Source organism: Schistocerca cancellata, chromosome 5 (genome assembly GCF_023864275.1).
Source record: "Schistocerca cancellata isolate TAMUIC-IGC-003103 chromosome 5, iqSchCanc2.1, whole genome shotgun sequence".
In the NCBI taxonomy this organism is placed as follows: domain Eukaryota; kingdom Metazoa; phylum Arthropoda; class Insecta; order Orthoptera; family Acrididae; genus Schistocerca; species Schistocerca cancellata.
The window spans coordinates 531,217,334-531,241,506 of NC_064630.1; the positions used below are offsets into that span (position 1 = coordinate 531,217,334).

The following is a 24,173-nucleotide window of genomic DNA, read 5'->3' on the forward strand; positions in this document are numbered from 1 at the left end:
GTCCACTTCGCCAAACTTGTCTTCAATGTGTTCCACAAAGAATAAAGGTTTGATATTGGTGAAAGTATCTCCATCAGTCCTGGTGCAAACTAGGTAACGGGGGAAAGGTTTTGCCCCTAGCCGACGGGCCTGACCCTCTTCCCAGTGGGTAGCCATGGAAGGGAAGGCCGAAGGGGCACGAGAAGCAGCACTTGAGGAATCAGTTCCACGCAGAGAGACGGCCGCAGAAGAACGGCCAGAGTTCTGGACCCGTATGCGTTTCATTTGCATAGCGTCCGCCCTGATACCACCCACTCTGATCAGGGGCTCTCCTCAGGGGCGCCTCCCAGCCACAGCAAGGGCCGTCTGGCACGGCGGCCATTGCCGGGAGTTCCGATGCTCCAGGAGGACGAGCAACCACTCCAAGGCATGCATGAGGTGGTCACAGATCAGGTGTCAGAAGTGTGATCCCTGTGTGTTCAGGGGGCTCAACCAAAAGGGTACATAGCGACCCCACCACACGGGCTGGCTACCGTGCTGGCTATGCACCCTAGCATCAGACAACGACGTGAAAGAAAAGATGGAATGTACTAGGAGGGCGCACGTCGGAGACACTAGGTAAGGTGCTCTTCCCCAAATGGCTCACACTACAGAGGAGAAATTTTGTAATGGAGGTCAAACCCCAGAGGGGGACCAAGGAATGCCAAAAGGAGGAGATGATTATGCAACAAAGCCAAATTAGAAAACCAACAGAACCAGGATTGTGTGGAATGTGGGGTACTGTGGGAGGCACCAACTTGAACCCGCAATGCATGGTGCAACACGAAGTCCTGAGTAAAATTTGGGAGTGGACCCCAGAGACCCCTTTTGTGTAAGGTAGCAAGGCCATGGTATCGCAAGCCTTTTGCAGCTCGAAGAAGACCGCTCTAAGGGCTTGACATTGGGCAAATGCTGTTCAAACAGCAGAATCCAGGTAAATCAGTTTATCAGTAGTGGAACAGCCTTGGCAAAAACCATCCTGGGGTGGAGCCAAAAGACCCCAAGACTCAAGGAGCCAACACATCCACAGGCTCACCATGTTTTCAAGCAATTTACAGAGAACATTGGTGAGACTTACTGGGCGATAATTGCTTCTAGAGGTGTTTACCCAGTTTCAATCGTGGGATGATGATACTTTCTCACCTTTGCAATGGGAACTTGCGCTCACTCCAGATGCAGTTAAAGATGGCAAGGATATGATGTTGACAATTCATTGACAGGTGCTTGATCATTTGGTTGTGGATGCCATTCAGCCCTGGGGCTTTATCAGAGCAATGGGCTAGGACATTGATGAATTTCCATTCGCTCAGTGGAGCATTAAATTACTCCAGATGGTGTATTGTAAATGGTAATTGCTTTCGTTCCACCTGCTGTTTTAGGACACACACTCAGATGGAGAGGCTCAAGCATAATGCAGAGCAAAATTTTTGGTGGCTGTGGGTCAGTGTAGACAGTGCCATTCAAGGTAATAACAAGTATTCCTGCAGATGTCTGGTATCCCTAGACACATCTGATCTTTGCCCAAACCTGCAAAAGGGGAGTTACGTGGTCCAATGGTTGAAACATACCATTTCCAACATTCCTGTTTCCATCGTTTTATTAGATGGAAGGGCCGGGCATGGAGCCGTTTAAAGACAATGAGGCGCTCCATCAATGGGTGCCGCTTATGGCCCTGGAGTGTCTGCTTATGATCTTAATTGGCCTCTGAGGTTTCTGATGACTACCAAGGTGCGGTCTTCCATCAGGGCCAGCACAAACAATAAGAGATCGTCAAATCAGCTTCTGAAAGAATGGGTGCAATTGTATTCTGAATTGTCTCTTTGATGTCTCCATGCAGCAGGGAGCCGAGGTCGACAGCAGAGGTGAATGCACCCCAGTCAATACTGTTGAGAGCCCATCTGGACAGGCATCCAGCGGAGTAACGCTGAGGGAGGGACAGGAAGATTGGGAAGTGGTCACTACCACACAGGTCATCATGGACTCTACAGTGGTTAGATGGGAGAAGACAAGGGCCTGCAAATAGAAATGTCAATGGCAAAGAAGTGTACCAATACTCAAAAAGCAAAGATCAAGTTGTGCCAGTAAGTTTTCTGTGGCGAGTTATTGTTGTTCCACATCACAAGAGGTTATGGGCATTGAAATCACCTAAGATTATGAAAGATGAGGGAGAGCCGAGTAACCAATGCAAACAATATGTTCTTAGACACTTCACCATTTGGAGAGAGGTACACACTGCAGATGGTAATATCATGAAATGCTCTTAGCTGAACAGTCACACCCTCAAAAGGTGTATTAAGAGGCACAAGGTTGCTACATAGTGTGTCCAGAATGTATGTACAAACTCCACCCGCACCCTCCAGAGGTGTATTAACAGGCACAAGGTGGCTATACAGTGTCCAGAACATATGTACAAATCCGCCCGCATGATTCTTATAATCTCCCCGATATCCACGAAGGGCTGAGGTCTGCATTTTTGAAAACCAAATCTCCTGACAGGCAAAGCAGAAGACGGGGGAAGTGCTTAAAAGATATTGTCGCTCACCGAGGGGGGTGGAAAAAAGTGCTACATTTTCACTGGAGAATAATGTTGTCGATGTACTGTGAGGCCATGAAGTGACCGAAGAGGCAGGTTATGTCCTTGGTCACCTGCTGCCACTGACAGGTATTATGGCATTGATATCGGATTCCATTGTGTGGTGCAAACTGAGGCCTCAGGGGTTGCTGGAATCTCTGCCTCGGCCACAGGAGTGTTAAAGGGAGGATCTATTGGCATGGGGGCCACTGGAATGTCTTATTTCTAGGAGGAATTTTTCCTTGTTTTTTCTTTTCTTCGAGGAGTTCAATGATTGTGAGGGATTCTTCAAATTAGTTTCAGGTAAAGACGATGATTGCAAAGCCTTGTGACAAGCAGCTTGTGGCTCCTTCGGCCATCACCTATTGTCTGACTCTGGACTGGCGGAAAACTTGGAAGAAAGTGTCCTGAGGGACCCCTTCCTGGGAAGAGAATCCAGAGGGAGGTGATTCGTCGCCAGCTGGGAGGTGGGGACCAATGTCCCTGCTGGGTGAGAAGCCACTGGTCCCAAAGTATGTGTGGGGAAGCAACAAGAGGGGAGCCCCAACCATCAGGGGAGGGGGGGGGGCAGGCATGGTTGAGTGGTCCTGAGGACCCACTGTAGGAGGTGTAATGGCCGGAATACCATCATAAAAGAAGGAGACGTCATTGTAGCTGTAGCAAATGACATTGTTTTACATGCTATGTGCAACCGCTTGTACTACTTTTTGGCAACTTGACATGTTAGTTTGTACGGAGTCTTGTATCGTTGTATTTTCTTCTCTCTCTGGAAACCAGTGCAATCTGACAAGGGGGTGGGGGATCACAAGGAGTGCTCGTACGCAGTAATTGTCCACAATCTCTAGAGATGAAGCTAGCATTGCAACACACAGACATGTGCCAGAATTTCAATCGCTGCATGTGGGGGAGCATCTGGTTTCACATCGCATCGCTATACCATCACCTTGATCTTTGCAGACAATGGATCACCTTCAAAGATCAAGATGAAGGCACCAGTTGCAACCCTATTGTCCTGTTGCCCCCTATGTAAATGAAAGTCAAAGTGAACACCCCATCGCTCCATGCTGGCCCATGCAAGAACAGGTCTTGGTGGAAAATGATACCCTGAACCATATTTAGAATGTTATGGAGAGTGACAGTCACCAGTATGTCACCTAACTTGTTACAAGTGAGCAGTTCCTGTGACTGGGCAGGGGAAGCTGTTTTGATCAAAACTAACACACTTTTTATTTTCGAGATGGCTGCCACCTCTCAAACTTGTCTTCTAAGTTCTCCACAAAGAATAAGGTGGTTGTGGCCAGAAGGAATTTCTCTGCTTCCCATTAAGCCCTACATTCCTCCCTTGGTGTAGCCAGGGGAGGTACTATTTTAGGGTTGTACCTCTGTGCATTAAAAGAGGGCTTGCCTTGCATAGAGACTGCTGGGTTCATATAGGTACCAGCGAGAGAAAACTTCATCTGCTCTTCCTATGGGTGCCACCCAGCTTCAGCCACGGTCACCTGGGCAGTAATCCATTGCTCGGAGGCCCCATGCCCCAGTTACAGCGGGCACATACTCCTTGGCATAAAGGGGAGTTTTCACCTCAGGCACCAACAGTGCAATCCCCGCATGGTTAGGGGGTTACCACAATGCAGGTACTCCGTAACACCCCCACCTCACAACCGATAGCTACCGTGCTGAGTTTTGGGCGTATTATGTCACTAAAGAGAAGGGAGCAAAGATGGAAAGGTGCAAGGGTGGAGCATATGCCACACTGGCCAATATTCCCTGCATGATACACATTTCTGGAGAATTCCAAAAATTGGTGGTAGGTCAAACCCAACAATGGGGACCATGTGTTTATTTAAGGAAAAGTTTTTGAAATGTCGGAAGCGGAAACTCGTGTCCCTTACCCATGGCAACATTAATCTCACTTATTAAAGGTAATGACATCCACATCGTAATAGGAACAGAAAGCTGGCTGAAACCAAAAGAGGATAGTAATGAAGTACTGTATTCAGATTGGAATGTAAATCACAAGGACAGCCTAGGAGCCAATGGTGGTGGCATTGTTATTGCTATATAGAACTTGATAATACATATAGTGAAGTTATTACAGGACCTGAATGAGAAATAATTTGGGTGAAGATTATCTTTACAGATGGGTCATACATTGTAATTGGATGCTTTTAGAGACCATCTGGCCCAGGAGCCATTGAGGTAGAGTGTTTCAGATAATGCTATTGTGATATAAGGGAATTTTTCGTTTGCCAGCTTTGGAATGCAAAAGTTTGTATGTTTAAAACTGGTGCCCACAAATATGTATTCTGAATATCTTGCCTGAAAATTACTCCGAGCAAATAGTCAGAGAACTGACACATAGGGGCAAAAGTCTAGACTCCCAAGTAACTAACACTGCTGAACTTCTTGAATCAGCAAATGCAGAGCAGACAATCGGTGATCATAAGGCTGTTCCAGGGTCAATGACTGCAGGTGTTCTGTGGAATGTTAACAATAATAAAAAGTTTTTTGTTTAGCAATAGTGACAAGAGGCAAAAAAAAAAAAAAAAAAAAAAGTAGAAGCCTTGTTGGCAAACAGAAACTAAATCAAGCTTTTGACAAACAAAAACCAAATCAAGCTGAACGAGTGTTAGGAGAGTGAAGTGAAAAGTGTTTCACAAGGTAAGTAAAATTTTGCCAACTGATCTGAATGTTGTTGTTGTGGTCTTCAGTCCAGAGACTGGTTTGATGCAGCTCTTCATGCTACTCCATCCCGTGCAAGCTTCTTCATCTCCCAGTACCTATATCCTTCTGAATCTGCTTAGTGTATTCATCTGTGTTATCATGGCAAGCTGCAGGTCTGTCGCCAGGCAGATAAGCTGTAGGGTCCACAAAGCTCCTTCATACAGTAGGTTAGTATAAACGCTTTTTCTAGCCAGCACCACTACTGTGAAGGTTTGTCAGATTGTGTATTCATCTCTTGGTCTCCCTCTACGATTTTTACCCTTCATGCTGCCCTCCAATACTAAATTGGTGATCCCTTGATGCCTCAGAACATGTCCTACCAACCGATCCATTCTTCTAGTCAACTTGTGCCATAAATTTCTCTTATCCCCAAATTCTATTCAATACCTTCACATTAGTTATGTGATCTACCCATCTAATCTTCAGCATTCTTCTGTAGCACCACATTTCGAAAGTTTCTGTTCTCTTCATGTCTAGACTATTTATCGTCCACGTTTCACTTCCATATGTGGCTACACTCCATACAAATACTTTTAGAAACAACTTCCTGACACTTAAATCTATACTCGATGTTAACAAATTTCTCTTCTTCAGAAATGCTTCTCTTTCTATTACCAGTCTACATTTATAATCTCTCTACTTCGACCATCATCAGTTATTTTGCTCCCCAAATAGCAAAACTCCTTTACTACTTTAAGTGTCTCATTTCCTAATCTAATTCCTTCAGCATCACCGATTTTATTTCGACTACATTCCATTATCCTCATTTTGCTTTTGTTGATGTTCATCTTATATCCTCCTTTCGAGACACTGTCCATTCTGTTCAACTGCTCTTCCAGGTCCTTTGCTGTCTCTACCAGAATTACAATGTCATCAGCGAACCTCAAAGTTTTTATTTCTTCTACATGGATTTTAATTCATACTCTGAATTTTTCTTTTGTTTTCTTTACTGCTTGCTAAATATACAGATTGAATAACATCGAGGATAGGCTACAACCCTGTCTCACTCCCTTCCCAACCACTGCTTCCCTTTCATGTCCCTCGACTCTTATAACTGCCATCTGGTTTCTGTACAAATTGTAAATAGCCTTTCACTCCCTGTATTTTACCCCTGCCACCTTCAGAATTTGAAAGAGAGTACTCCAGTCAACATTGTCAAAAGATTTCTCTAAGTCTACAAATGCTAGAAACGGTAGATTTGCCATTCCTTAATTGTTCTTCTAAGATAAGTCGTAGGGTCAGTATTGCCTCACGTGTTCCAATATTTCTACGGAATCCAAACTGATCTTTCCCGAGGTTGGCTTCTACTAGCCTTTCCATTCGTCTGTAAAGAATTCGCGTTAGTATTTTGCATCCGTAACTTATTAAACTGATTGTTCAGTAATTGTCACATCTCACAGCACCTGCTGTCTATAGGATTGGAATTATTATATTCTTCTTGAAGTCTGACAGTATTTCACCTGCCTCATACATCTTGCTCACCAGATGGTAGAGTTCTGTCAAGGCTGGCTCTCCCAAGGCTAATCTGATCTGAATAAAACCCTAAAAAGTTTTACTCTTACCAGCTGTCAGTAAGCAGATCGAAATCATCTATTCAGTTACTCAGTTATCATACTAGCAACGTAATGAAAGGTGACACCTTGGTGGTTTTTGTTTTACGGACATTAGGCTGCAGTCCAAGGTGTATTTCTCTGCCTTGGACCACAGATTAAGGGAGGGGGAATGAAAACCTGCATTGTATGATACAGTACTTGGTCTTCCAAAATTTTTTCACCGTGGAAGATTGTAATAAGCCTCTTACATTCAATAATCCTATGAATGTTGAAATGGTAGATATTGAGATAAGTGACTGCAGGAAAGAAAATTAACTAAGATCACTCAATAGTGAAAAGGCACCTGTACTGGATGTGTTTCTACAGAGGTATGCAAAAAAAAACTTGCTTACCTTCTAGCATCAGTTTACGAAATATTGCTGGAACAACAACAGGTAGCAAGTGATTGGAAGAAAAAAAAAACATGTTGTTTCCACTTTTGAGGCGAGTTGTCAGACAGATGAATATAATTATAACTCTATATCACTAAGATCAGTCTGTTGTAGAATTATAGAGCATGTTTTATGATTATGCAGTATACCACTTTTGGAGGACAAAAATCTTGTATGTGTAAATCAACACAGATTCTTCATACAGGCATCTTGTGAAACTTGGCTCGCTCTTTCTGTCCATGACATCCAGAGAGACGCAAACAATGGTACCCAGGTTGGTGATGGGTTCCCTGACTCCAGTAAAGTCTCTGATACAGTTCGTCACTGTTGCTTAGTGAAAATAATACAAACTTACCTAGTATTGGAGCAATTTGTGATTGGACTGCAGGACTTTCTTATAGGCAGAACTCAACAAGTCGTTATTAACAGAAATGGACTGATCTGGTGGAAAGGGTGATCAGCAATCTGCAACTGTTTGCTGATGACGCTGCAGTATAAGGGAAAGTATTGTCATTGAGTGACTGTAGAACGAGGCAAGATAACTTAGACACAATTTCTATTTGCTATGATGAATGGCAGCTCGTTCTAAATATAGAAAAATATCCCCATGAACCATGGACCTTGCCGTTGGTGGGGAGGCTTGCGTGCCTCAGCGATACAGATGGCCGTACCGTAGGTACAACCACAACGGAGGGGTATCTGTTGAGAGGCCAGACAAATGTGTGGTTCCTGAAGAGGGACAGCAGCCTTTTCAGTAGTTGCAAGGGCAACAGTCTGGATGATTGACTGATCTGGCCTTGTAACAATAACCAAAACGGCATTGCTGTGCTGGTACTGCGAATGGCTGAAAGCAAGGGGAAACCACGGCCGTAATTTTTCCCGAGGGCATGCAGCTTTACTGTATGATTAAATGATGATGGCGTCCTCTTGGGTAAAATATTCCGGAGGTAAAATAGTCCCCCATTCGGATCTCCGGGCGGGGACTACTCAAAAGGATGTCGTTATCAGGAGAAAGAAAACTGGCGTGGAATGTCAGATCCCTTAATCGGGCAGGTAGGTTAGAAAATTTAAAAAGGGAAATGGATAGGTTAAAGTTAGATATAGTGGGAATTAGTGAAGTTCGGTGGCAGGAGGAACAAGACTTCTGGTCAGGTGACTACAGGGTTATAAACACAAAGTCAAATAGGGGTAATGCGGGAGTAGGTTTAATAATGAATAGGAAAATAGGAATGCGGGTAAGCTACTACAAACAGCATAGTGAACGCATTATTGTGGCCAAGATAGACACGAAGCCCACACCTACTACAGCAGTACAAGTTTATATGCCAACTAGCTCTGCAGATGACGAAGAAATTGATGAAATGTATGATGATAAAAAAAGAAATTATTCAGATAGTGAAGGGAGACGAAAATTTAATAGTCATGGGTGACTGGAATTCGAGTGTAGGAAAAGGGAGAGAAGGAAACGTAGTAGGTGAATATGGATTGTGGCTAAGAAATGAAAGAGGAAGCCGCCTGGTAGAATTTGGCACAGAGCACAACTTAATTATAGCTAACACTTGCTTTAAGAATCATGATAGAAGGTTGTATACATGGACAGGGTGTATACGGGGACAAGGAAAAAAAATTCCCGGATTATTCCCGGATTTCTCCCGGATATCCCGTTTAAAAAATATGCTTTTTCCCGGGCGAAAATACACTTTTTCTGTGCTAAGTGACAGTAGGTTTTCCGTAGATTTTCCCTCGGAACTGTAAAACGTATCAATCCTTTGAATGGTTAACGTTTTATACAATCACATAGAAGTTCCCGGGAAAAAAAAGAAAAGACGGGGCAGAGAAGTTTTGGAGAGACTTTTGATTAAAAAAAGGAGAGAAGTTTTGGAAAGGCCTTTGATTTGCAACAACATATACGCTGCATATTTTCGTATTACGAAAGTATAAATTCGAATTGCACCAAACACAGCGCGTTAGTTTCCGGAGCGTTGAAACTGAGGTTGCGATGTCCTTTTGTAAGCGAGTCATATCTCAAGCCACGAGATCTCGCCAGCCGATGACAGCAGCTATTCAGAGCATAGGACACGTGTTATAGTCAGCCAATAGCAAGATCACTGGTTACATAGCGCGAACACGCAAGAGGAAAAGTTAACGGTTTACATTAATGTACACAGTACCGTATATCTACAAGAAAAGCTAAGCTTTCACATATAATATTGGTCTCTACGATTAACACGCCACAACAGAAGCTAAGCTTTCACATGTAATATTGATTTTTGTTGTTGTTGCGCGTGTTATACGTTAAGATGCATCACACAAATGTGCCAGTAAATTTAAAATTCTGACGTAAATGTTTCGGCTCGAAATTCTTGTTCAAGTTCAGTTTCGAACGCTCTGTGATTTAGATATCCATCCCACTTTCTCACACGTAACAAAATTCATGTTGCGTAAAAAGAAATTTTCTTTGAAAGTAACACTTTTCTAACCACCGTCCGCAATACTATCCGGAGACTGTTAGAAATAGGTTCGATTTACCAGTTGCCAGAGAACGCCAGGAAACAGGCATTATTGTGCGTGTGCAACTGTAGTGGTGTAGGAAGCCCGCATGTTCGTGTGTATAAAGCACTAACAGAGCTTACATTACACCATAAAAGAAACAGAGCATCAGAGGATACTCCAAAGAGCATCGGAATTTCGTAAACCACACTAAAATGCATAATTCGGCTTGAAGTGCAAATTGGCTTTTTCCAGTTCACAATGAAGTAGGTCCCATCTGATATTAAGCTTTTCAGTGTGGTTTTTGGGATGTAAATTTTCTTGGAGTACCAGTACTCTGCGATCTCATTTTAGGTTCTTTATTACGGCATAATGCCATATATGGCAGAAGATGATAACGTGCACTTGAAATTCAGCCAACAGTTGGAACTAGGCAATACTGTAGAATGAAACACTTCGTTTCAAATAAAATGATTGCCTCAGCGGAAAGATTAATAAAACCAAATTTCTTTAGCAAACTTGCAAAAATGATTTCACTGTTCTGCAAGGCGATTAATGCTTGACTGCTACTAACTTAGAAATAAAATAAAATCAGAAAACAAATTAATAATATATTTTTGCCCTCCGTAATTATGTGAATGTATTTTAATTCACTTGATAGCTCCCGGCCACAGAAATCCGTTTGTTTTCACATGACGTGGGAGCTGTACACGAAGAGAAGCAGCGAAATCACTTAACGTAAACACGGGTCACGTGGAGATAAACCCCCTCCCCACTACAACCCAGACAACTCTGTGCAAGCGTGAATCTGGCAGCTAGGGCGCGGGAGAAAAATTTTTCTCGTTGGCTGCTTACCGATACGCGAGTCAAATGCGCTTGCGCAACAGACGGCTGGCAATTGGTCAAACGAACCTAAAGTGAACAGTTGTGACGTCATGCTCATAGCAAGCAGTTTATTGTTACGAAGAATTACAGTCTGCGCCCTACGACCGTTGAAATATTTTTGCTATTTGCAGACGCTTGTGCGTGCACGGTGTTTTGTTTTTGTAAATTGCTCATTGTTTTTTTTCCCTCTCGTTTATATTTTATTGCTGCAGTTCCAGTAGCAGGATACAATAACATTCTTTGCTAGAGAATCAATTCTGCAGTCAAAATTGCAAAAAATTAACTGAAAGCTAAAACAATGAAAAATTCCCGGAATTCCGAAAAATTCCCGGGTTTTTCCCGGTTTTCTCCCGGATGAAAAAATTCCCGGGTTTTTCCCGGATTTCCCGGTTGTCCCGGGTCGTATACACCCTGATGGAAGAACCCTGGAGATACTAAAAGGTATCAGATAGATTATATAATGGTAAGACAGAGATTTAGGAACCAGGTTTTAAATTGTAAGACATTTCCAGGGGCAGATGTGGACTCTGACCACAATCTATTGGTTATGACCTGTAGATTAAAACTGAAGAAACTGCAAAAAGGTGGGAATTTAAGGAGATGGGACCTGGATAAACTGAAAGAACCAGAGGTTGTACAGAGTTTCAGGGAGAGCATAAGGGAACAATTGACAGGAATGGGGGAAAGAAATACAGTAGAAGAAGAATGGGTAGCTTTGAGGGATGAAGTAGTGAAGGCAGCAGAGGATCACGTAGGTAAAAAGACCAGGGCTCTTAGAAATCCTTGGGTAACAGAAGAAATATTGAATTTAATTGATGAAAGGAGAAAATATAAAAATGCAGTTAATGAAGCAGGCAAAAAGGAATACAAACGTCTCAAAAATGAGATCGACAGGAAGTGCAAAATGGCTAAGCAGGGATGGCTAGAGGACAAATGTAAGGATGTAGAGGCTTATTTCACTAGGGGTAAGATAGATACTGTCTACAGGAAAATTAAAGAGACCTTTGGAGATAAGAGAACCACTTGTATGAATATCAAGAGCTCAGATGGAAACCCAGTTCTAAGCAAAGAAGGGAAAGCAGAAAGGTGGAAGGAGTATATAGAGGGTCTATACAAGGGCGATGTACTTGAGGACAATATTATGGAAATGGAAGAGGATGTAGATGAAGATGAAATGGGAGATACGATACTGCGTGAAGAGTTTGACAGAGCACTGAAAGACCTGAGTCGAAACAAGGCCCCCGGAGTAGACAACATTCCATTGGAAATACTGACGGCCTTGGGAGAGCCAGTCCTGACAAAACTCAACCATCTGGTGAGCAAGATGTATGAAACAGGCGAAATACCCCCAGACTTCAAGAAGAATATAAAAATTCCAATCCCAAAGAAAGCAGGTGTTGACAGATGTGAAAAGTACCGAAAAATCAGTTTAATAAGCCACAGCTGCAAAATACTAACACGAATTCTTTACAGACGAATGGAAAAACTAGTAGAAGCCGACCTCGGGGAAGATGAGTTTGGATTCTGTAGAAATACTGGAACACGTGAGGCAATACTGACCTTACGACTTATCTTAGAAGAAAGATTAAGGAAAGGCAAACCTACATTTCTGGCATCTGTAGACTTAGAGAAAGCTTTTGACAATGTTGACTGGAATACTCTCTTTCAAATTCTAAAGGTGGCAGGGGTAAAATACAGGGAGCGAAAGGCTATTTACAATTTGTACAGAAATCAGATGGCAGTTATAAGAGTTGAGGGACATGAAAGGGAAGCAGTGGTTAAGAAGGGAGTAATACAGGGTTGTAGCCTCTCCCCGATGTTATTCAATCTGTATATTGAGCAAGCAGTAAAGGAAACAAAAGAAAAATTCGGAGTAGGTATTAAAATCCATGGAGAACAAATAAAAACCTTGAGGTTTGCCGATGACATTGTAATTCTGTCAGAGACAGCAAAGGACCTGGAAGAGCAGTTGAACGGAATGGACAGTGTCTTGAAAGGAGGATATAAGATGAACATCAACAAAAGCAAAACGAGGATAATGGAATGTAGTCGAATTAAGTCGGGTGATGCTGAGGGAATTAGATTAGGAAATGAGACACTTAAAGTAGTAAAGGAGTTTTGCTATTTGGGAAGCAAAATAACTGATGATGGTCGAAGTAGAGAGGATATAAAATGAAGACTGGCAATGGCAAGGAAAGCGTTTCTGAAGAAGAGAAATTTGTTAACATCGAGTTTAGATTTAAGTGTCAGGAAGTCATTTCTGAAAGTATTTGTATGGAGTGTAGCCATGTATGGAAGTGAAACATGGACGGTAAATAGTTTGGACAAGAAGAGAATAGAAGCTTTTGAAATGTGGTGCTACAGAAGAATGCTGAAGATTGGATGGGTAGATCACATAACTAATGAGGAAGTATTGAATAGGATTGGGGAATAGTTTGTGGCACAACTTGACCAGAAGAAGAGATCGGTTGGTAGGACATGTTCTGAGGCATCAAGGGATCACCAATTTAGTATTGGAGGGCAGCGTGGAGGGTAAAAATCGTAGGGGGAGACCAAGAGATGAATACACTAAGCAGATTCAGAAGGATGTAGGTTGCAGTAGGTACTGGGAGATGAAGAAGCTTGCACAGGATAGAGTAGCATGGAGAGCTGCATCAAACCAGTCTCAGGACTGAAGACCACAACAACAACAACAAGTTCTACAGCGGAGTAGAAAAAATAATCCTGTAATGTTTGAATACAGTACTAGTGGTGTGCTGCCTGACACAGTCATTGATTATACAGGGTGTTACAAAAAGGAACGGCCAAACTTTCAGGAAACATTCCTCACACACAAAGAAAGAAAATATGTTATGTGGACATGTGTCCGGAAATGCTTACTTTCCATGTTAGAGTTCATTTTATTACTTCTCTTCAAATCACATTAAACATGGAATGGAAACACACAGCAACAGAACGTACCAGCGTGACTTCAAACACTTTGTTACAGGAAATGTTCAAAATGTCCTCCGTTAGCGAGGATAAATGTATCCACGCTCCATCGCATGGAATCCCTGATGCGCTGATGCAGCCCTGGAGAATGGCGTATTGTATCACAGCCGTCCACAATACGAGCACGAAGAGTCTCTACATTTGGTACCGGGGTTGTGTAGACAAGAGCTTTCAAATGCCACCATAAATGAAAGTCAATAGGGTTGAGTTCAGGAGAGCGTGGAGGCCATGGAATTGGTCCGCCTCTACCAATCCATCGGTCACCGAATCTGTTGTTGAGAAGCGTATGAACACTTCGACTGAAATGTGCAGGAGCTCCATCGTGCATGAACCACATGTTGTGTCGTACTTGTAAAGGCACATGTTCTAGCAGCACAGGTAGAGTATCCCGTATGAAATCATGATAACGTGCTCCATTGAGCGTAGGTGGAAGAACATGGGGCCCAATCAAGACATCACCAACAATGCCAGCCCAAACGTTCACAGAAAATCTGTGTTGATGACGTGATTGTACAATTGCGTGCGGATTATCGTCAGCCCACACATGTTGATTGTGAAAATTTACAATTTGATCACGTTGGAATGAAGCCTCATCCGTAAAGAGAACATTTGCACTGAAATGAGGATTGACACATTGTTGGATGAACCATTCGCAGAAGTGTACCCGTGGAGGCTAATCAGCTGCTGATAGTGCCTGCACACGCTGTACATGGTACGGAAACAACTGGTTCTCCCGTAGCACTCTCTATACAATGAGCTCTAACATGGAAATTAAAGAGTTTCCAGACACCTGTCCACATAACATCTTTTCTTTATTTGTGTGTGAGGAATGTTTCCTGAAAGTTTGGCCGTACCTTTTTGTAACACCCTGTATATGTAGGCTTATTGTTGCAAAGTGATATGAAATGGAATGAGCAATTAAGGACGGTAGAAGGGAAGGCAAATGATCAACTCTGGTTTACTGGGAGAGTTTTAGAAAAGTGTAGCTCATCTACAAAGGAGACTGCATGTAGAGCACTTGTGCAATCCACTCTTGAGAACTGCTTGAGCATTTGAAATCCCCATTCAGGTTGGATTAAAGGAAGACGTCGAAACAATTCACATGTGTACTGCTAGATTCGGTACTGGAAGGTTTGATCATGTGAGTGTTCTGGAGTTGCTTTGTGAATACAAATGGTAATTCGTGGAGGGCAAGAGATGTTATTTTAGTGAAACACCACTGAGAAAATTTAGAGAACAGGCATTTGCAGCTGACTACAGAAAGATTCTATTACAGCCAATGTATATTTCATGCCAGGACCACAAAAACAAGGTAAAGGAAATTAGAGCTCGTACAGAGCCATATAGATATCATTTTTCCCTTGTTCCATTACTGACTGGAATCGGAAAGAAAATGACTAACAGTGGTACATGGTACCATCCATCAATCATCATACAGCGGCTTGCAGAATATGTATGTAGATATAGAACACAATCATCAGATGTAAAGGTAATTTCAGGAGTATTTCCAATCAAGTGTGATAGGGCAAGATGGTCCATGAGGTTGTCCGTGGATGATGCTGTTGTCAATAGGGTGGTTGCAATGCATGAAGATTGGGATGAAACACAGGAAGATCTGAATGTAAACGGATGTAGTATTGTGCTGCCCATAAATAGTTAGTATGAACCATTACTGCTTAATTATGTCATTAGTGATAATCACTGTAAAAACCCTCAGATATCTTGCCGAGATTCATTGGAAGAATCTTAAGGAATGTAATATATGCACACAAGAAATGGCCTACAAAACAGTTCTTAAAACCAATTCTTTTTTCACCATGGGGTCATTTAGTAAGTATGTGAGTGTCCTGGAGATTCTCATCCTACCACAGGAGCAAACACTACCAGAAGCAGTGTGCATCTAGGAGACGTTTACAATAGAAATTAAGAGAGTGTAAATTACAAGAATAATTGGGCAACATATTACTTACATCTCTATACGATTCAGAAATCAGAAGAATTAAGAGCTCATATGGAGGCTTACCATCAGTTTTACTCCCTGCACATCGTCTAAAAATGAAACACAGTGGAGAAACGAGACGTATCATCTGCCAACCAACGCAAGATGGCAATTTGAATGTAGATAAATAACAGTGGAAGTACAGATTCTGTCTATTCTTGCTGTCACTCACTGTCTATCAGTGTGACAAACAAACTTAACAAAATACAGGGTGATTCAAATACAGAACAGATTTTAACTGTTTATTACTGACAAAGTGTGAAAGACAGAAACATATTGCACATGCCACAGATATCTTGTTGAGATTCATTGGAAGAATCTTAAGGAAATGTAATATATGCACACAAGAAATGGCTTACAAAACACTTTTTAAGACCAATTCTTGTTTCACCATGGGGTCAAAGTTTTATGTTCTCTCTCTCTCTCTCTCTCTCTCTCTCTCTCTCTCTCACACACACACACACACACACACACACACACACACTCTCTATACCATACACTCAGCATGAGCACCATGCATTGCTCAAGAAACATTGAAACGGTAGTCCATTTTATTCTGCACATGAATCAATTTGATGACATGAATATACTGAACTGACAGCTTCAACAATCTGATTTCTCAACTTTTGAGGAGTAGCTGCCACAGGTGGGACAAATACTCAGTCTTTTACACATCCCCACAGAAAAAACCGAAGGTTTGAGGTCTGGTGACCTGGGAGGACAAAAGCAATGAATAAGTTTTGTTGCCCACCTCTTCGTATTCAATGTTGAGGGATAGTGCTGTTAAGACAACGCCACATCTCGAGGTGAAACTGAGGAATGGAACTTTTGTGACATTGAGGACACAACGAATTTTGCAGCATGTCCAGGTATGACATTCCGGTCACAGTTTGCTCCAAGAAAAGAAAGGTCCATAAACTTTGTGAAGAGAAATGGCAAAGAACACATTCAGTTTCGGTGAGTCTCTTTCATGTTTGTCAGTGAAGCCAGGATTTTGTGATCCCAAATTTTAAAATAGTGGCTGTTTACTTTACCCAGTAGATGAAACCAATTTGTCTGAAAAGATGAAAAGTTCAGAAAAAGTGTCCTCTGCCATATCCTGGAGAACTGGAATGTAAGATTTATACTTTCTGTTACAGTTGCTGTGGCGCAATTGCTGCAGTAACTGCAACTTATATGACTTCATACGCAGATGTCATTTCAGAACACACCATACAATTGTTTGAGGAAACTGAAGTTCCTGGTCTGCCCATCCTGTGGCCTTCCGAGTGGTCTGTGTGAACGCCTCTTGGATACACCAGACATTTTCATCAGGTGTGCATGGCCAACCAGTGCTCTTCCCTTTGCATGTGTAATCAACTTCCAATAATTTTGTATGCCCTTCATAAATATACTTGTGCAGAGATGACTTCTTGCTGAATTGCTGGCAGAATGCTTGTTGCACTTGAACAATGGATTGACTTCGTGCAAATTCCAACACACAAAATGATTTGTCTTGTGATTTAGTTGCCATGTTGCTTGTAATAAACATCTGAAGTCTGTTCTTTCTTTTTAAATCATTCGGTATTATGCACAAATAGGAACTTCTTTGCCAGTTACAATATAATTCTCAGAGTGGAAATAGTGTAGTTTTAATATGGTTTGTAAAGTTATCAGTTGCAGTCCATTATTGAGAGGACAGAGAAATGAAAGAATCTGAAATTATTAGAAAAAAAACCAAGGAAACTGATAACCTTTATTTTATGCTGAAACACGCAGAGGAAATTGTCAGGCATCACTTTTTAAAAAATTATGTCCTTTAAGTATTGCTCATCTCAACATAATCAGTAAGTCGATGCTGCAGACTTTGCACAGTGCAGCGTAACGTGTTTTCCAACAAGTTGGCAGCATTTTCTCTAACCTGAATCTTGATATGAGTAAGGTTTGTTGGTCTAGTACAGTACACAATGATCTTCATATGTCTCCATAAAAAGTACTCACAGACAGAGAGATCTGGAGATCATGGTGGCCAAGCGATGTCAGCATTGCTTGAAATTATGTGATCTCCAAAAGCTGCAGCTATTGATAGTTAGGCAATGTGTGAGATGACTCCATCCTGGTGAAATCAGGTGTGATGAATATCAAGATTTGGAAGCGAGTGGAACCTTGAGACAAAAAGTCTGTATCATGTTGACATAATGGTGAGGTGTCACACCGAGAGTGGAGCCTCCTCCATCTTCAGAAGAGCCTATCATGCCATGACACAGCACTGCACACCATACAGTAACTTTGGCACTGTTAATTGTCACTGGTGAAGCACAGCAGGATTTGTTTGTGCTCAGTAACATATGTTCTCCTTAATAATGAATCCACTAAGGTGGAAATGGGCTTCATCTGACATCCAAAAGTTTGCAATGAAGTTGGCTTCCTCGCTCATTTTAGCCAACAGGTATCCACAAAATTATAAATGCAATACACAATCATTAGGTTTCTGTTTATGGACAATCTGAAGCTTGTAATGATCAAATTGAAAGCTATGGAGTGTTCTTTGCATCTTCTAACATCCAGGCCCCAATGACGAGGCAACTTTTCGCACTGAACAATGAGGATTCCTTACCACTGCACCTTGCACAGCATCAACATTTTTTGAGGTACATACATATAATACATGCCCATCAGGCTTTTTTTCCCTCTTCAAACCCTAACTGGTCTCTTCTGAGTTACAAACCCTTTTGATTGTGTAAAGAAGGAATCTGACCCGAGGGCAGGACCTTGTAGTGGTGTTAAAATACTTTTTGTGCAGCTGTCACACTGTCACCATGTCGGCAAAATACAAACATAAACTTCACAAAAGTTTCTGCTTCTCTGCACCATCCTGTAGAAATGACCTCTAAAGTTGGAAAGAGATCTGAATCCAGCCCTCACCTAATGCAAGTCCTAAGTTCTTATTAATGCAGAGCTTCAATTTTTTTCTGATTATTAGACTAACTGGCTATGAAGCAGAATAAAACTTGGGAATCTGTAGAGCAGATGCATTTGAACTCTCATTTTGTGCTTCCCTATAAACAGAAAAAATATGATAGTTCCTGTTATAGATATCACAGGAATATGATCGAAACTGCACATACACTATGTGATCAAAAGTATTCAGACACCTGGCTGAAAATGACTTACAAATTCATGGTGCCCTTCATCGGTAATGCTGCAATTCAATACGGCGTTGGCCCACCTTTAGCCTTGACAACAGCTTCCACTCTCGCAGGCTTATGTTCAATGAGGTGCCGAAAGGTTTCTTGGGGAATGGCAGCCCATTCTTCATCGAGTGCTGCACTGAGAAGAGGTATCAATCTCGGTTGGTGAGGCCTGGCATGAAGTCAGCATTTCAAAACATCCCAAAGGTGTTCTATAAGATTCAAATCAGGACTCTGTGCAGGCCAGTCCATTACAGGGATGTGATTGTCATGCAACCACTCCGCCACAGGCTGTGCCTTATGAACACATGCTCGATCATGTTGAAAGGTGCATTTGCCATCCCAGAATTGCTTTTCAATATTGGGAAGCAAGAAGGTGCTTAAAGCATCTACGTAGGCCTGTGCTGTGATAGTGCCACGCAAAACAACAAGGGGTGTAAGCTCCCTCCATGAAAAATATGACCACACTGTTGGCACTACACACGCTGGCAGATGATATTCACCGGGCATTCGCCTTGCCCACACCCTGCCCTTGGATCGCCACATTGTGTACCGTGATTCATCACTCCACCCAACAATTTTCCACTTTTCAATTGTCCAATATTTACACTCCTTACACCAAGTGAGGTGTCATTTGGCATTTACCGGCGTGATGTGTGGCTTATGAGCAACTGCTCAACAATGAAATCAAAGTTTTCTCACCTCCCGCCTAACTGTCGTAGTACTTGCAGTGGATGCTGATGCAGTTTGGAATTCCTGTGTGATGGTCCGGATAGATGTCTGCCTATTACGCATTACAACCCCCTTCAACTGTTGGCGGACTCTGTCAGTCAACAGACGAGGTCGGCCAGTGCGCTTTTGTGCTGTACATGTCTTTTCACGTTTCCACTCCACTATCACATCCGAAACAGTGGTCCTAGGGATGTTTAGGAATGTGGAAATCTCACATACAGACGTATGACACAATTGACGCCCAATCACCTGACCTCGTTCAAGGTCCGTGAGTTCCACGAAGCGCCCCATTCTGCTGCAAAATGCACCTAATATGAAAAATGTTTGTTTTTGTGGGTGTCGAGATACTTTTGATCACATGGTATAAGTGCTATATATCAGAGCAATTTGCAACATGAGAACATAAAATCTGTTGGATAGAGACTGGTTTTAACAATGTTCAACAGGACACGTACAGCATAACATTCTCCTCAAGAAATTCAACAGTAGTCTGGTGATACGTGGTCTAGGCTGCACAATAACGACAATCGATTTATTACATGACAATATGAAGATTATTAATTCCCATACAAAACCACTTCCCAGTTACCGTATATTTTTAAATGATCTCCCTTCAACGAAGTAACTTTTTGACTGAAGAAGAAGAAGAAGAAGAAGAAGAAGAACAGGGAGGAGGATGATGAAATGCAGATACGACTAGTCTGATATGTGTAGCATTTGTATCATAATTTAGATTAATTGCAGATTATATCAACCCTATAGATAACAGAACATTTGAAGCAACACACGAGTTGTGATTGGAAAGTTTTAAGAATGGATCCGCTACTGCTTACTGATTTGGCAGGCAGGTACACGGAGGGTGGGGACTGAGTCATTACCTTGTCCTTGAACGCCCTCTGACAGGAAACTGCATTTCCTTTATTCAGTTCATTGTGGCAGCTGGTTGAGTGCAGGTCTGTTAGGGCTTGTTGCCAGATTCTGTCTGCGTGAAAATGGATATAAAAACGAAGCAACGATTTTGTGTGAAATTTTGTTTTAAAACCAGGGAATCAGCTTCTGAGACTTACAAACTATTAAAAACAGCTTTTGGAGATAATTGTATGAGCTAGTCAAATGTTTTTGTCTGGTTCAACAGATCTCAAAATGGTCACGAATCATTTGAATATGAACCACAGTCTGACCATCCTTCCACGTCAAATGAATGCAAATGTTGTGAAAGTTCGCGACTTAGTGCACTCTGATCACAGACTTACAATTAGGGAGATGGCTGATGAACTTAAGTTTCTGTGCAGTTCAGTCAATTATCACTGAAGATCTGAAAATGCGTCGAATGTCCACAAAATTCATTCCAAAAGTGTTGTCAAGTGACCAAGACAACACCGACTTGAAGTGTATCAAGAACTTATTAATTGGACTAAAAATGACCCAGATTTGTTAAACAGGGTAATTACAGGTGACAAATTGTGGTTTATGGATATGATCCTGAAATCAAAGTGCAGTGATCGCAGTGAAAGACTCCAGGTTTACCATGACCGAAAAAAGCATGGCAAAGGCAGCCGAAGGTGAAGGCAAAGTTTGTGATTTTTTTCAATTCTACCGGTATTGTGCATCATGAATTTACCCCTGGTGGACAGAAAATTAACCAGGGGTACTACAAATGTGTCTTTGACCGTTTGCGCAAAAAGGTGCAGAAAAAAGGCCTCCATTGTGGAAAGACAGGAGTTGGGCGCTACATCATGACAATGTTCCAGCTCATCGTGCCTTCTCCATTGTAGAATTTTTGACCAAATTCAAAATTCATGTGCTTCCAAGACTGCCATATTCCCCTGATTTGGTCCCTGCAGACTTCTACCTGTTTACTAAACTGAAATTTTCACTGAAAGAAAAGCGATTTGACTCGTTTGAAGACATCCACGCAAATACGGACAGCATCCTTAACACATTCAGGAAAAAAATTCCCAGAAATGTTTCCAAAAGTAGAACACCATTGGAGTCAGTGTGTTCATTCAGAAGGAGATATTTTGAAGGAGATGCGTCAGAGTAGCATGTGAGTACCACCATTGTACAATTACAAGCCCATTCTTTAAACTTTCCAATCTTACCTCATACCTACCTGGAAGTGGAATGTTTTATATAAAATCACACAAGATGTGTAGAATAATTACAGCATTTACTCACACGGGACACTGACAGCCTCATTGACAAGACTGCTACTGAGGTCAAAGATGAACTTGCGGATGGAAGGATTGTAGCCGGTACAAAAGTCTTCCGGAGGCAGCACGGGCAGTGTACCAGTGGAAATGAGCAGTGGAGTTGCCTCAGCCACGAGTTCTATAAGACGGTGACGGGGTGCTGAAGCACCAATTGCTGGTGGCGGACAAAGCACTGAAGATGACAGCAGTGTGGTACCACGTGGTGTGTACGGTGGTGGAGGCTTGTCTGGGATTTCACGGACCAGAACCAGTGCTTGTTGCTGATGCTGCTGTTCTTCCAACCGTCGTATCTGAAGACAAGATAATATCACCTGTATCATGGCACACTCATCTGACAAAAGAGCTCTTTTGATAGATTGAGAAATACTTACCTTCTATTACATACCAACAAAATCTTAATATTTTCATAAGGAAGTAAAACAGAAGTGTCACATACAAAATAAAAACAATGTGATCACAGTGCAAAGATATTCACAATTAACAAATATGAGAGTATAATGTTGTGCCTCACCTCTTGCTCAATGTGAAGCTGTTGCAAACGTAATTGCTCAGCTTCACGCCAGCTGTTGCTGAGATCCAAGTCTTCATCAAACCAGCCTGGAGGAAAGGTCTCATTGTTGAGTGTCTGTTTGCCCCTTACCTCCACCTGAGGATATGAGAAATAGAAAATCATTTTTTTGCTTCTACTGCAACTCCAATAACGAAATTAAATAGTCTCCAGAATGAAACTTTCACTAAACACTGCAATAGGCACAATGGAACTTTCACTATCACTGGAATAAGCACTACTCTGAAACTTTCTGGGAGGCTAAACCTGTATGCTAGACTAAGTCTCGAACACAGAACTTAGCCTTTCAATGGCAATATTCTTACTGACTGAGCTATCCAGGCACAACTCATGTCGTGTCATCACAGTTTCCCTACCGCCAATAACCCTCTTCCACTTTCCGTACTTCACTAAGCTCTCCTGCATACCTTGAGGGACTAGCACTTTTGGAAGAAAAGACAGTTACAGCCTTCAGAATTGTTTCCAGAATGAATCTTTCATGCTGTGCACGTGCCTTTTGAAACATTCTGGCAGATTAAAACTGTGCCTCATCTGCAAAATGCAATGTTCTGGGTTTCAGTCTCAGTGCAGCCAAGGTTATAATCTGCCAGAAAGTTTCAGACTGAATAGTGGTTCTGTACAATAATTTAAAAAATGCTTTAGAAACAAACTCTGTAGTTAGCTCAAGTTAATAAATATTTCTTTTATGCTAAACTTTTTCTGTCAAACAATAACACTGGGGAACAACTCTTAACACAATATTTGTTGTATTCGACTTTTGAGTCATTTTAGATTTAAATAATTGTGCTGATTTCAAAACTATAGTTAGTTTTCTTTTGCCACATCAAGTTTTTTTTTCTCTACATCTTACTGTGAATGTGACCCATCTTTGTGGGATCGAGCTTGGAGCACAGCAAGCACTACCGCTCTCCTACTGACTGACATAAACCTTCTCCAACTGGCGAGGGGAGGGGTGAATGATGATGTAGTAGATCAGTGACAGGTTCATACTGTCTAGATCAGTTCAGTTATGCTTGAGGTTCTGTAGTGAGATAGATGATTTGCATTGCTCTGATATAATGAAGAACATTCTGACTTGGAGCTCAAGTTCTTGTTCATGCACAAGGCTAACAATTGTTACTTCTTGCTTATATATGTACTGAAACCATTCCTTGTATTGCATCTGGTAGTTTGCATTGTAAGTGATTGAATGTTCTGATTAATTTTTTGTTTGTTTTGTTACATTCATTGTAGTTTTACCATTCTGAATCAAAGGACAAAAATCAGCACATTTGTCAGGCAAGCCTATATTAAAAGGCCCTTAACAAAGTGTACTTGAAAAAGTAAATAAGGTACCCTACTTCTGATCATGAAAAATTGTGTTTCTGCAATATCTTCAAAGTGATGATGGATTTTTATATTGCCATAATGGACATGGTTTAATGGAAGAGTTGCAAATTTCATCCTGTATAACAACTGAATGGCAGTTGTTCATCAATAGTTCAAAGCAGAGCTTGAAGTGTACCCTCCTCCACAATAAAAATTTATTTGTTGCAGTCCCAATAGGTCATTCAGTTTGTTTGCGAGAAGAATTTGAAGACATAAAGAGAGTCACTGATTTGTTTCACTGATGGATCATCTGTGCTAACCTTAAAATGCCTTCTTTGCCAGCAACACAGACATACTAAGTATCATTTTTATTTGTATATGAGGGGCAGCAGAGCTCTTGAGAAGCATTGGGTGCAGTCAAATTGGCCAACAAGATCTCGCTGAAACCTGGTAATCCAAACATTCTACATCAGACACTCGTTGCTGGAAAGAAAATGATATTTCCACCTCTGCATATAA

General features: G+C 41.8%; 1 protein-coding gene across 1 annotated transcript in view; it reads right to left on the reverse strand.

Moving 5' to 3' along the window:
- The window catches only part of LOC126188665 (centrosome-associated protein 350-like), a 268,811-nt gene that overhangs the window by 24,930 nt on the left and 219,708 nt on the right, over positions 1 to 24,173 (reverse strand). Inside the window, exons 16-17 of the mRNA XM_049930268.1 lie at positions 22,290 to 22,424; positions 21,744 to 22,068 (exon numbers count right to left, since the gene is read on the reverse strand). Of these exons, the coding sequence (XP_049786225.1) occupies positions 21,744 to 22,068; positions 22,290 to 22,424 (460 nt within the window). The remainder of the gene's footprint in view (positions 1 to 21,743; positions 22,069 to 22,289; positions 22,425 to 24,173) is intronic.